Source organism: Zootoca vivipara, chromosome 1 (genome assembly GCF_965207765.1).
Source record: "Zootoca vivipara chromosome 1, rZooViv2.hap1.1, whole genome shotgun sequence".
NCBI classification, from domain to species: Eukaryota; Metazoa; Chordata; class Lepidosauria; order Squamata; family Lacertidae; genus Zootoca; species Zootoca vivipara.
The window spans coordinates 124880743-124895208 of record NC_142582.1 but is presented as its reverse complement, the minus strand read 5'-3'; the positions used below and the strand labels follow the sequence as shown (position 1 = coordinate 124895208).

The 14466-nt window shown below is 44.4% G+C and overlaps 1 protein-coding gene across 3 annotated transcripts in view; it reads left to right on the top strand.

The window, feature by feature from the left end:
* BRF1 (BRF1 general transcription factor IIIB subunit) overlaps positions 1-14466 on the top strand; it is a 202972-nt gene that overhangs the window by 146453 nt on the left and 42053 nt on the right. For all 3 annotated transcript variants that reach the window (XM_035104684.3, XM_088673764.1, XM_088673763.1), the window contains exons 13-15: positions 1114-1195; positions 3228-3283; positions 11645-11901. In XM_035104684.3, the coding sequence (XP_034960575.3) occupies positions 1114-1195; positions 3228-3283; positions 11645-11901 (395 nt within the window). The remainder of the gene's footprint in view (positions 1-1113; positions 1196-3227; positions 3284-11644; positions 11902-14466) is intronic.

Below are 14466 nucleotides of genomic sequence, written 5' to 3'. Positions count from 1 at the left end.
CACAATACCTATGAAAAAAAAACAACACCAAAAAAACCACAAATAAAAATTTAAAAATTTCCAATTCTTATTTTCTTCACATTATAATTGTGACTTCCTCAAATCTCTTCTTCCTGGTTTTCCTAACTTCTCTAATTAATTGTGGCGGATTTTCTACTTCAACTCCAAATCTTATCCTTATAATATTAACTTATTCCTCCTCCTTCTTCATGCTGCCTCCCCACAAGTCCCCTCGTGTAGAGTGTTGTGCTTTAAATAGGTGTTGTGAAAGGAGGAGGATGGATTTAGACGGCTCTGTGGTACCCGCAAGAGTATCTCCTCCATACATGCAACTGTAAATAGTTCATTTAATGAAAGTCCACTTAGTGGTGACTACAGTGCTGGTAGGGAGGCAGGTGGCGCTGTGGGTTAAACCACAGAGCCTAGGGCTTGCTGATCAGAAGGTCAGCGGTTCGAATCCCCGCGACAGGGTGAGCTCCTGTTGCTTGGTCCCTGCTCCTGCCAACCTAGCAGTTCGGAAGCACATCAAAGTGCAAGTAGATAAATAGGTACCGCTCCAGCGGGAAGGTAAACGGTGTTTCCGTGTGTTGCTCTGGTTTCGCCAGAAGCGGCTTAGTCAAGCTGGCTACACGACCTGGAAGCTGTACACCGGCTCCCTCGGCCAGTAAAGCAAGATGAACCCCGCAACCCCAGAGTCGTGCGTGACTGGACCTAATGGTCAGGGGTCCCTTTACCTTTGCCTTTACAATGCTGGCATCGGAGAGCCCTGAGGAGCTCTGATGAGTGTTGTCCCCTCCCTTCCCTCCCTTGATCCTCTTTTCAAGATTGTCTACCAACTGGATCTCCTTTGGTGGCTTCTCGTTTCTCCACACCCCCAAGCCTTCTTTACCCATCTCATTCCATAACCTGCCTCTCTGCTGCCTTGCTTTCCCTTCTGCTCTTTGCCACACAGATGCCTCTTTCTCTCCTCCCCGTCACGCGGAAGCCCTAGCCAGGTCAACGGAGGAGAGGTAGAAGCAAGGAGGTGATGGAGTGGGCAGAGTTCCTATGTCTGCTGCTGAAGAACAAAAAAACAAACAAAACACACTTACCTTTTTTCCTTTTGGTCCCTAGTATATACTTAATGATTCCGAAGCCAAAATAAAAGCAGAACTCTGGATGAGGGAAAATGCAGATTATCTGAAGGAACAAAAGGGTAAGTCAAATGAATGGAAGCCTCTTTTGGGTGAGTCATGTAGTGAAGTCTTGAGGCTGAAAACATTCAACTGTGATTAATCACTTCATTGTAGACCTAATTCTGTTGCCTTTCAACAGGGTTTCTAACTGTGCCTTAGCAACCAGCATGGTATAGTGCAGCCTTCCCCAACCTGATGCCCTCCAGATGTTTTGGACTACATCTCCCATCTGGCCTAGCCAGTCTGAAACATCTGGAGAACACCAGCTAGGGGAAGGTTGGTATAGTCAATAGGGGATCCAGTTAGGACTGGGGAGGGAGGGAGAGAATCCCAATGCAGCTACAAAGCTTACTGGCTGATCTTGGAGGGGGGGGTTGCTTCTCTCTCATTGTCTAGCCCACCCCACAAAGGAGGATAAATGTGGGGGGCACCCTGTACCTTAAGCTCTCAGGATGAAGGGCAGGATGAAAATGAAACCAATGCTGGTTGTGGCATATTGTGGCATGACTAAGAGCGAGCTGCAAGCAAGCAAGATGATTTTAGATAAACTTATTTCTGGAGGGGTAGCTATGTTAGGCTATTGCAGCAAAACCAAGCAGTTGTACGTAATATAATCATAGTGCCCTGCTTTACATCCTTGATGATAGTGTTTCTAAGATAATAGTCCAGTCCAGGTGCTGTGCTGAACTATTGGTTTTGCTGGCATGCATGAGCTGCAGTGCACTTGAAGCTCCCCCTCCCGTCTTCTCCTCTGGCACAGCTAAGGGAAGGCTGTGCTAAGCATCCATTGTCTAACCACAGTTTCTTGTTCCATCCAAACTCAATGAACTCTAGTTAGTTTAAGCTCTATTTTGTTCAGATGAGTCAGGATTGGTGGACACTAAAAAATAATAATGGGGAGGGGGGGATGGGAAGGGTGGGGGGAAATATGCCAGGATCAAATAGTCTAAACTAGCCAGAGTTCCCTAAGTTTGAATGTAATGAGGAACTATGTTTAGTTTAGAAACAGAAGTGAAAACTTCTGATCTTCTTTCATGGCTGCTCCAGAGGAGGGGTGGGATCATGCAAGCTTAAGGCACATGAATACTGTACTAAAACATAGTTTGGCATTGCATCTGAACTGGGCCAATGTATGCAAAAAGGCTTCAAGTCATATAAATATAAATATAAATTGTACTTGATCGTTTGCTACATGTGTATTCCACCATTCCTCCAAGGAGCTTTGAGTAGTGTTTTAGCCTCACAACGACCCCAGCCCAAGTTAGGCTGGTAGAAAATTGTCTTTCTCAATACATCTCAAGGAGTTTCATAACTTCTTAGGGGTTTGAACTTTGGTTTACCATCCCCTCCCAAATGCTGTAGCCATTACATGAAGTTTGCCTCCTTGAATGGAATTCAGTGCAGATCTTGACAGTTTTGTAGGGGGATTTATTAGGCAACTGGTTTTCAAATAATTTTTTTGCCTTTCTAACTTAAAGGCCCTCTAGGCCAGGGGTGGACAGGCAGTAGACTGTGGTTTACCAGTCAGTTTCTCCAGTAGACCACTTAGTATATTCTTTTGGTGCTGAACTAGGCCTTAATCTGATCCAACAAACCCCTCTTATGTTCATTAGAAAGATTGCAGTATCATGATATCCTAATGATTAGTTATGCCATAACTCATTCTTTGCCAGCCTGGTGCTCTCCGGATGCTTTGTGCTGGCTGGGGCTGATGGGAGTTGTAGTCACGTTAGCAGAGACTGCCTTAACTTTAAACATGCACTCCTGCTTCACCAGCTTTGCATATACCTGTGAGTCACTTGGATTTTGGGTTGCTCTTTTTATAAGTAGATAATGGAACACGAAGCCAGTCTTTCCCTGCTCTAAAGTAGAGTTTTCTGTGTGTCCTTTCAAAATTTCAATTGTGCTAAGTATTTTATTCCACGATAGAACTCAGAATGACATAGATGGGGTTCCCTTAGTTAAGTTGTCCTTAAAACTACTCATAGTCTTCTATAATACTAGCCAGATTACACTTCTGCTTTCATACTACTTTTTTGTGTCCTCTTCCAGAAAAAGAAGCAAGAATAGCGAAAGAGAAGGAGCTTGGGATTTATAAAGAACATAAGGTAAATGAACTCTTTTGAATGAGCAGACTGAAAATGTATGTGGACGGACAATTTTTGTTCAGATTTACAGTGCTCTTGGAGCAGGCTGATTTAGAAAGCACAGGGGCAATCCAAAGATTAACTCAGAGAATCAGAGAATTGTAGAGTTGGAAGAGACTCCAAGAGTCATCTAGTCCAACCCCCTGCAATGCAGAAATTCCAGCTGAAGCATCCGTGGCAGATGGCCATCCAACCTCTGCAGAAAAGCCTCCAAGGAAGGAGAGTCCACAACCTCCCTAAGGTTGAACAGCTCTTACTGTCAGAAAGGTCTTCCTGATGTTTAGTCGGAATCTCCTTTCTTGTAACTTGAAGCCATTGGTTTGAATCCTACCCTCAAGAGCAGGAGAAAACAACTTGTTTCCTCTTCCACGTGACAGCCCTTGAGATATTTGTAAATGGCTATCATATCTCCTCCTGCTGCCAGAAGAGCGTTCTACTTTAGTCAATCTAACCCTGCTTTGCAATAGGTTAAAAGGAACAATCTTCCTTACGTGACTTGGAAAAAATAACCCTGAAATGTGATATAAAAGTTTATATAAACTCTGTTTTGTTAAAATTCATACAGTTGCTTTTCTTCTTCTTTTACCTTGTAGGAGTAAATATTTTTAATCATCTTTTACTCAAACCTCCCTGATATTTAAAAAGAATGAAACAAAGTACAGTAATCAAAGCACTATTTTCTCCAATATTTTTTTAAACCTGAATACTGTAACATGTTTTCATTGTGGAGTTTTGTACGAAGGGAAGTCTTTGGGAGGGTTTTTCAGTGATGAAGTCTGTGCAGAGAGAATGCATCCACCACACTAAATATTTGTGTTGCCTTACTTCCTGTGCCTGGCATCAGGTGGAAGCGCTCCATTGTGAAGCTCTTCATATCCTGGATTTGCTGAAGCTTCAGGGTTGTGGTTTTTGTTCTTGTTGCCACCATCAAAACAGTTCTTACCTTGGCAGTAGCAGTGACAACATAACATGGTCAAAACCTGATGGACTACATAACACCTGTCTCGGTTACTAGGCAAGAGGGCTATTTTTGAAGCAAAAAATTGCTGCCCAAGCAGTTGCCGGTAGAACTTGTTGGAATATTGGGGTGTAAATCACCAATATTCTTACTACTGCCACTGGCTTCGGTAAAGAAGACAGCAAACAATCGTAGGTGCTAATCTACGTTTATTCAGAGAGTGTGTGTTCAGCCATCACTCTCCAGTTCAGAAGAAAGTGAAAGTAGAAAGAGAACAAAGAACATCACATGACAGGAGATCAGGTTACAGCTTGAGCTCCTGTGTGGGAAAGTTACAGCAATCACATAAAGTAAACATTCATCCACATACAGCATCTGTGCCATGCAGAGGATTTATGCTAACATCTCCCCTGAATCCTGAAATGGAAAAAGATGCAAATGTGAGAGCATCATTAAGAGAAGTGAACAGACAGTTGTCATAAACAAAGTAGGACTTTCCTGCTGTGGAACTCTCTGAGACTGGATTGACCAGCTTTGGCTTCCAGGGGACCAGAGCAGTTGCTCTGTTGACAGAAACAGTGTTGCGTTTGACAACCTGTTGTTGTGGCTTAGCCTGTGTGACTGCTGCCTGTTTTGGAGTTCTAAGCACAGCTAAATTTGCAATTGCTGTGTTGGCAAACTCCTGAGAATACCTCTTGGGTCCTCTTCTAATCCTCTCAGACCTGCGTGAGAGGTGCAAATCCTGTTTACTGAGATTCTCCCCCTCAGGACTTTTGGGAGAACTCTTACCAATGGTAAACAGTGGATCTAGTGCTTCAAGCACTTTCTCATCATCTGATGATGGTCTGTTAAAAACAGCATGAGTTCCTTTGTGTATGACTGTCTCCCCTGTGTCAGAGCTACTCGGGGTAGAGCCTTCAGCAAAGGAATCATCTTCACTACCACTTGTGTCAGTGTAGGAAGCATCAAAATCATTGGCACCTATGGGAAATTCATCAAGAACATATGTTTCTTGTGGCGTAGGAGTGTGTTCTACCTCTTGAGTAAGAATCACCTCATTGGAAGAATGCAACATAACTCTGCATTGACCTTCCTCAAAACCCAATAGAATGCCTTGGACTGGCTTGCCCTCAAGCGAAGCCACCCACATTTTGGTTCCAAAAACCTTAGTGTTGCTCACATCAGGCTTATGTTGGAACAGAATCTCATAAGGAGAACGCTTCTGTCCTTTAGGAACCTGTCTGAGCCACTGGTAAAGGAAAAATGAGATGCTTTCAGCCCACAGTTGTTCAGACAATCCTGAACTCAGCAGTTGCGCTTGCATGCCTGCTTCTAACTCTGTGTTAACCTTAACACATAAGCTTTTGTCCCAAGCTGCCTGGCTCTTGGCAAACTTGTGGTGAATGCCTTTGTCATCAAAAAAAGCTTGAAACTCCTGTGAAGTAAAAAGAGGAATGTCATTGGTCAATAAACATTCAATTTTACAACCATGTTTCAGTTCAACCTTAGCATGAAATTCAGAGAATTTCACAAGAGCCTGCTGAGGCTTTTGCAGAGGATAAAACCATGTATACTTAGAGAAGTGGTCAGTTATCAGAAGATAATATTTGGCCTTGCCAAGGGACTCTGGCATAGGACCAAAAACACCAGCAGAAACGATCTGGAAACAACGTGTTAGACCTTTCTTGCTTGGTTGCTTCTTTGCCACCTTAGGCTCCTCTGGACCTGTTAAACAATCATCAACAACATTAAAACATGCATCACTTTTATCATAAGATAATCTGAAAAGGTTATCTTTGTCTCTGTGTCCCGTCAAAAGAACTTCTCCATCTTTAGAAATCACACAGGTGCCCCTGTGAAAACACAGCTCAAACCCCTTCTCATCAATTTGAGAAACACTGAAAAGGTTTTGCTTCAGCTCTGGAACAAGATACACATTACTGATACTCAAATTTAGAGATTTCAGAAAAATAGTTCCCTTTCCAATGGATTTCAAGGAATTGCCATCTGCCTGTGACACGATGGAATCCAGCTTCTCGAAAGTCTGGAACAGTCTCTTGTCGTTCACCAGATGGTGCGAAGATCCCGAATCTATGATCAGATAAGACCCGTCGTCTTCTTGGTCATCAAGCTGAGTGAGCATTACAAGCATTTTGCGTGCTGTAGGGCCCTTGCTGCTGCCGCCGCCGCCGCTGCTGCCGCTACCGCCGCTGCCTCGCCCCTTAGGCCCAGAAGCCTGTTGTTGACTTCCTGAGTCCTTCTGGGGTCGTCTGCATGTCTTGGCTGTGTGCCCAGGAATATTGCATAACTGGCATCTGACCACAGTTTTAAGGGCTTGTGCTGTCTCTGCAGATGCACCAGGTGAGGGTGAGTAGCGCTCCCCGTTGGCCTCCACCTGTGCGCGGGTCCTGTCCTCCTCATTAAGCAATGAAGCATAAATTCCTGCTGCAGTCATTTGCTGAGGGTCTTGAGCCCCCAGCTGGGCTGCAATAGCATTATAGGACTTGGGAAGGCTATTTAGCACTGTAAAGCAATAAATGTCGTCATCCAAATTGACGTTTCTGTCAGCTAGCTCCTGGCGTAGTTGACGCATCTGATGCAAATGGGCTCTCAAGTCTCCTCCCTCCTTCAGACGCAAATTAATTAATCTCTGAAAGAATAATGTTGTTGATCCGGCGCGCAACCTAAGGTGCTCGTCCCGAAGATGAGTCCAAACATCATAAGCATTATCTAAGTTCCGAATATGAACCAGCTGTGATGGGTCCAAATGCAGAACTATTGTTGCCCTTGCCTGTGCGTTGCGATTCAACCACCTGTGGCCTGGCAAAACGGGCGGTGCGTTCTGAATCAACTCAATAAGTCCTTGCCGGATAAGAACACATTCCATTTTAACACTCCACGTTGCATAATTTGAGTCATTTAACAGAGGACACAAACTCTTGGGTGTTTGATCTGAATCCCCGGCTTTAGCCATTTTGCTTCTGTAAGCGTGCTGCTAGCTTCTGACTTCAAAGTACTAAGAAGCTGCAAATTAGGCTTTCGGCAGGCATCTGCAATTAAGCTGCCACTTTATAGAGGTTTTATTGCCGCTATAAATCAGTCCCGGTTACTCACTGCTCCGGTGATAAGGAACGCAGACTATCCGTGCTCTTCCTCCCCTGGAACGCAGGAACCGGTGACTCCCAAGCAGGCGAAATTCCTCAGGATCAGCTGCTGCAGATTGAGGCCTCCTTGCCAGTTTACGCTTTTCAGAGGTCCGTGGATCGGAACCAGAGCTCTGCCAGAACTCTGCTACCACTGTTGGAATATTGGGGTGTAAATCACCAATATTCTTACTACTGCCACTGGCTTCGGTAAAGAAGACAGCAAACAATCGTAGGTGCTAATCTACGTTTATTCAGAGAGTGTGTGTTCAGCCATCACTCTCCAGTTCAGAAGAAAGTGAAAGTAGAAAGAGAACAAAGAACATCACATGACAGGAGATCAGGTTACAGCTTGAGCTCCTGTGTGGGAAAGTTACAGCAATCACATAAAGTAAACATTCATCCACATACAGCATCTGTGCCATGCAGAGGATTTATGCTAACAGAACTGACATCAGATAGGCAAGCTTTTGGGAAACACCTGAGACCCAGAAAAGCCCTCTTCTAATTAATTGATTGAAGTTGTACTGCTTTATAGTTCAAGAAATCTCAAAGCAGTTGACATCCCAACAAATGCTGATGTGCAGTAGAATATATAAAAATACAAATTCCACATTCCATAACAATAAAATTCCACATTTTGAGGCAAAGGCACCCACAACAGCCAGCACTCTTTTCTGCCCTCCTCTCTTTGGAATGAATGGAAGAAGGAGAGGCTGAGACAGTGCAAACAGGAACAGAGCAGGAATTGCAAGCCATCTTTTGTATATTGTGGATGTTTGGGGGGAAATTTACTGAGTCCTTTCTTAGCGGGCATGCTGACGAACCCTGGCATAGGGCTTTTGCGGGTAAGGAATTGTGTATCTCATTCCCCTATCTGCTTTACACATTTGTGGTTTTGCATATAGAGGAAAGAGGCGGGGCGCTTATTTGATGGAACTCGGGCTTTGCCTCCCAGCTTCACTTCCTGGAACTGCCTAGCAGGGATGGAAAATACTGTACTCCTTTCTAAAACCCTGAGAGCTGCTGCCAGTCAGTGCAGTCAGCACAGAGCTAGGTGGGCCAGTGGTCTGACTCGGAACAAGGCTGCTTCCTATGCTTCTATTGCTGCATTTAAATCATCCTTAATTCCCCCGTGAAAGAACAGCTTTGGGGTTTAATGCAGTCTGCATCTAGCTGCCCTTGTTGCTTTGACTAGCACACGTCATTTCTCAGAGGCTTGCGTTAACCCAACCCCATTAACGGGCAGGTTTCCAACTCCATGTATTCCACTTGGCTGCCTTCACTGATCTGTGGAGTGGCAGTCCTGTGGGAACTCTTGAACACAGCTCTCTACTTTTACTTAAACTGCTGCTGTATCCCTTGAGCTCTTTGTTGCAACAATGACTGTAATGCTACTTGGTACTTCTGGCTTGCACTCAGTCTTTGGACCCGCTTTTGCTGGTGGCGGTGGTGATTATAATTTTAGTGAGAATGTGCTTTCTTAATATATTATTTTTACTAAAACAAAGCAAAACAAAAGCCATCCTCTGTGACTGGGGAAAAAAATCTAGACTTCAGCAATAAAGGACTTAACGTATTGTAGGGAATTTTCAGCAAGGAAAGCCTGGGGGAGGAATGTGTGATATTCCCCGTGTGGAAACCAGGAGCTGCAAGCTAAAAATATTATCACCCTTTAGCATAGGAAAGAGGCTGATAAAATGGAATATGACTGAAGGGAAATGCAAGCAGGCTGGAAAGAGCAACTCACAGCACGATCCTATCTATGCATGTTGTCAGTCAATCAGTCAGTTATATTTTGATTGTTTATAGCCAATGGCCATTACAAGAAGGCAATTCAAGAGTAAGCTAAATAGATAACGTTTTCAGAAATGCCAGTTGTCAAAAGTTAGTATCATAAAGTTATCCAAATTGTTTAATTTTTTTATAAAAAATCTATTTGGCGTTCAACGTATTCAAGGAAACTAAGCCTTACGAGGAGCGCTTGAAGGAGCTTGGGTGTGTATAGCCCGGAAAAGAGGAGATGATACCATTTACAAATATCTCAAGGGCTGTCACGTGGAGGAGGAAACGAGCCGTTTTCTCCTGCTCTTGAGGCTAGGACTCAAACCCATGGCTTCAAGTTACAAGGAAGGAGATTCCGACTAAACATCAGGAAGAACTTTCTGACAGTAAGAGCTGTTCAGCAGTGCTGGAAGGTTGTGGACTCTCCTTCCTTGGAGGCTTTTAAGCAGAGGCTGGATGGCCATCTGCCATGAATGCTTTAGCTGAGAGGGGGTTGGACTAGAGGACCCTTGGGGGTCCCTCCCAACTCTGTGATTCTAGAAGGCGCTATAGGTAGCAGACATGTCTATATCAGCTAGCAATAAAATGATTTAGAAAGAAACATTTTCAGTTGAATGGGACTTATCCCCAGTTAAATAAGGCACAGGATCGCAACCATTGTTTTCCTTTGCATGTAATGCCCGGAAGTCATCCAGCAAATTCAACAGGCAGGAGCATTTAATATCGCCACTTTCACACACTGTGTGCAGTTGACCTGTTAAATGTCGTTCTATCAGATGCCGCTAACGCAGTTCAAAAAGGACCAGACAGGATTCATATGAATAGCAATTCAATTGATAGCAGGTTGTTGCTGTTGTTGTTGGGTGGGCCAGTTTCCATGTAATGAGCAAGCACTGCACTCGTGCCCTTTCTCGTTCCTCACATGTTCTGCTTTGATGAGTTGCTTCCGTGGAAACCACAGGTGGGCTATGGATGCTCACTCGTCACTACAAACCCAAGGCTGTACAAAGTATGCCCCTGGGAAAATAAATGAAATTGCTTTTGAGACAAGAAAGACATCACAGCTGAACACATGAGGGGGCCAATTCACACAACCAGTTGAAACTTTAGTAGCTCACTTCCCATGCATTATAAACATGGGAAACCCTCCCTTTATGGTTGGATACGGCTCAGTTTACAGACTATTGAGCAGAGGAAAAGTGGACTTTTTGGGCATACCCATGCAGTTCTGCAGGCATGTTGCTTCCAGTTTCTGCATTCCTTGTACGCATATGTTTGAAAGGACTGGGGAAATTGAGGATATCACGTGTGCACCTAGTTCATTTATTACTTTCAGTGTACGGTGGCTGAGAAATCTGCAGCCAACTCCCTATAATGCGTAGCATCTTCCTGCATTTGTTGTTGTTTTTATTTTGATTATGTGTTTTGCGGTTTTATATTTTGATTTTATTCTGTGAACTGCCCTGAGACCTGCGAGTATAGGGTGGTATATAAATTAAATAAATTAAATAAAAATAAAATAGAAAGTGCAGACCTGCCCTATGTGGGGTTTTGTCTTCATGTTGTGACTCCCTTTGACCCTGCAGCTGGTGCATTCACCCACAATCTCTGGCCAGAAATAAATGTCACAGTAGCCACAGAGTTTCCCCCAACAATGGTGATTCTGTATTGAATCCGCTCCTCTTTCCATAATGTGTAGTTATGGCATATTGTGTTTCCCTGTACCACCAATGGTTATCATGAGTTAGGAGAGGGAGTGATGTGGTGACAGGTGCTTCTTCTACTACACACTGCAGAAAGAGGAGGGAGAGCTGACATTTTAAAATTACTGTGTTGGAGATGTTGTGTGCAATGCTTTATAAAGTACAAGAGAACAAGTCCCTAACTCAAGGAGCTTATAGTCCTAACTGCAGGGTGGCAATCCTGCAATCACCATCCTATCTGGTTGTGGTCTCGGCCTAACTATTGGAACTCTCACCCATTTGCTTAATTGTGGTCAAAAGGCAGGAAAAATTAACCTGGACCTCAAAACAGAGGTGGCTATCCATCAGCAGGACTGATGGACCTTTAATTCACCTAAAGGACCATTCAATTTTCTGGCTTCACCTGGCATTCATGGATTCGCATGGTGGAGAGAGTACATTCTTTTAGAAATATTTGCTAGTTCCCATACATGGTGGGCGTTTTGATAGTTATTCAAACAAGCATTGCAACCCAGCGTCCTTAAGGGGCCAGAAATAATAAGAGGATCTTCAATGAGCTCCACTATTCAGGATTTGGATCCTTTGCAGTGTGCCGATGCAACTGTGCCACCTATCAGTTCCTCTCTCAGCCAGCTGCCACCTGAGCAGTGATGATTAAACTGCAGCCCATTCTTCAGCCCCAGTAAAATTATTCCGATTGCCCCCTAACATTGCTGTTTATGTTTTAATTAAGCCCAAGAAGTCTGCAAAGAAGCGGGAGCTGATCCAGGCCAGCACAGCGGGAGAGGCAATTGAAAAGATGTTGGAACAGAAGAAGATTTCAAGTAAAATTAATTATAACGTGTTAAGGGACCTCAACAGCAAAGGAGGGAGCTCACCAAAGAAAGATGATGACAGCGCTGATGACAGCAGCAGCACCAAGAAACTGTCAAGAAGAAAATCTCTGGCGGCTCGGAATGTGCCCAACTCCGTAAACAGTGTGGGGAAAAGGTACCACAATTATTCATTTAAATCCTTCTCTCTTCAGTGAACGGTGCAGCTAGAGATTGTTAACAGTTCTCTGACACTCAGGTAATGTTGGGGCTTTCACTTTTAGTTCAGCGTGTGGGGCCAGAATGAATCATCCTCCGCAGGCCACACGTTGGCTGGCAGCTTCATTGTGGCTTAATCACCCTTACGCGAAGGCACCAGTCAGCCCTCAATAACAAACTTTGCTTCCTAGAATGCTCTTACTCTTTTCTGTTCTTCCCTCCCCCCTCCAAATGATCAGATTTTGTGTTAGCTGACATGAGAAGCTTGCTGAAGCCTTCCCCACCCCAACCCCATTTTTTCATGTTGATTTTTACAAAAATAATGGTTCTCGTCTTGCTGTGACAGTTTGCAGTGGCGTGATTTAGTTCTTTGTTTGAACTTTATTCCAAAATTTGGTCGCTAATTACTACCTCAGATACAAAACTTTCTAGAAAACATCTCTCTCTCTCTCTCTCTCTCTCTCTCTCTCTCTCTCTCTCTCTCTCTCTCTCTCTCTGTAGGTTGCATATTCCTAAAATATGAGGGGGGAGGTCAATTGTGGAAGTGGGCACAATATGGTTGCATCTTCTGCATTTAAAATATATGTGCCTATTCAGCTGTCTTAACTCCTCCTTGGGGTCTCTGCTGTCTATATAATGAATGTCGGAGTTCTGAGATGATTTTGTTTATAGTCATTTCTTCCTGGCCAGCTTATGCTTTAAAGACCCCAAGTTAGTTGGCCCTGCAGCTTACCTTGGAGCATCTAGATGATGCCAGGTGATCTCCCAGAAGAACTTATTACCCCTGGTAAGGAATCTGTTGCAAGACATGCTTTCCCTGAGGCTGAGGTCTGCCCATCTGCCTGTTTCCCATCCTCATTAAAGCTCAGCTACGAGTGCCTTCCTCTTCGGGGCAGGGCTATTTCGTAAATGGATGCAAATGGGCAGCGTGATGCAAAGTGACAGCTATAGCTGCAGGGGAACAGAGGATACTGCTGGCGCGGGATTTGCACCGGCACTGGGCTTCCAGGGCTGCTCTGACACCTTCCAACTCCTGCGTAATGAGCTGTCAGCAGCTCGAAATAAACCCCATGCCCCACACAGCTGCGCTGCACATGAGAACGGGGCAAATGTAATTTAGCACCACCAGTGGTGACTGCCATGCTAGCTGTAAGGCTCGAATCCCGTTTTAGTTTTCAATAAGAATGGCTCTACTTGGCCAGCCCAATGGCTCTGCCAGCTCAGTATTCCGACTACCAACAGGCATTTCACATAGTTGTGCAGACATCAAGATAATGATTATGTGATTAAACACCCACATCTGATAGCCAGAGGCTATGTTGTCAAAGAGCCGCTGGAGTTAACTCTTTATTAGCCAAAACACAATACCCAGAAACTTGGCTGAGTGTCAGGCCTAATGAGCACAGCAACTCATCCTCAGTAGGTCTGGCCCCATGAATTAGTTATGCCGAGTGTCAAGGGGTGTTGTTGCGACTACTCTGAAGAGTTGTTGTGAAAGAGGAGAGCGCAAAATATGGTCTGAAGCTCAACATCAAAAAAACCAAGATCATGGCCACTGGTCCCATCACCTCCTGGCAAATAGAAGGGGAAGAAATGGAGGCAGTGAGAGATTTTACCTTCTTGGGCTCCTTGATCACTGCAGATGGTGACAGCAGTCACGAAATTAAAAGACGCCTGCTTCTTGGGAGAAAAGCAATGACAAACCTAGACAGCATCATAAAAAGCAGAGACATCACCTTGCCGACAAAGGTCCGTATAGTTAAAGCTATGGTTTTCCCAGTAGTGATGTATGGAAGTGAGAGCTGGACCATAAAGAAGGCTGATCGCCGAAGAATTGATGCTTTTGAATTATGGTGCTGGAGGAGACTCTTGAGAGTCCCATGGACTGCTAGAAGATCAAACCTATCCATTCTTAAGGAAATCAGCCCTGAGTGCTCCCTGGAAGGACAGATCGTGAAGCTGAGGCTCCAATACTTTGGCCACCTCATGAGAAGAGAAGAATCCTTGGAAAAGACCCTGATGTTGGGAAAGATTGAGGGCACTAGGAGAAGGGGACGTCAGAGGACAAGATGGTTGGACAGTGTTCTCGAAGCTACCAACATGAGTTTGACCAAACTGCGGGAGGCAGTGGAAGACAGGAGTGCCTGGCGTGCTATGGTCCATGGGGTCACGAAGAGTCGGACACGACTAAACGACTAAACAACAACAACAGTAATAGTGGCTACTCATACACCCCCATCTATTTATCAAATCCCTTTAAAAAACAAGCAATTTCTGAGATTGCCAACAGTTCAGAATATTCAATACCCATGAATGTAGGTAGACTTCCCCCTTTGCTATTCTTGCTTTAGCGTGTGTGTGTGTGTGTGTGTGTGTGTGTGTGTGTGTGTTTATTACAAGTTCCAATGACCACAGTGCTGACTGATAGCAACCGAGCTGCTAGGTGTTTCCTTCAAATCCAAATTTACTGTTGTGGCGTTTGCCATTTCATACTCGGAATCTCTCACTGAAGCTTGTCTTTGAC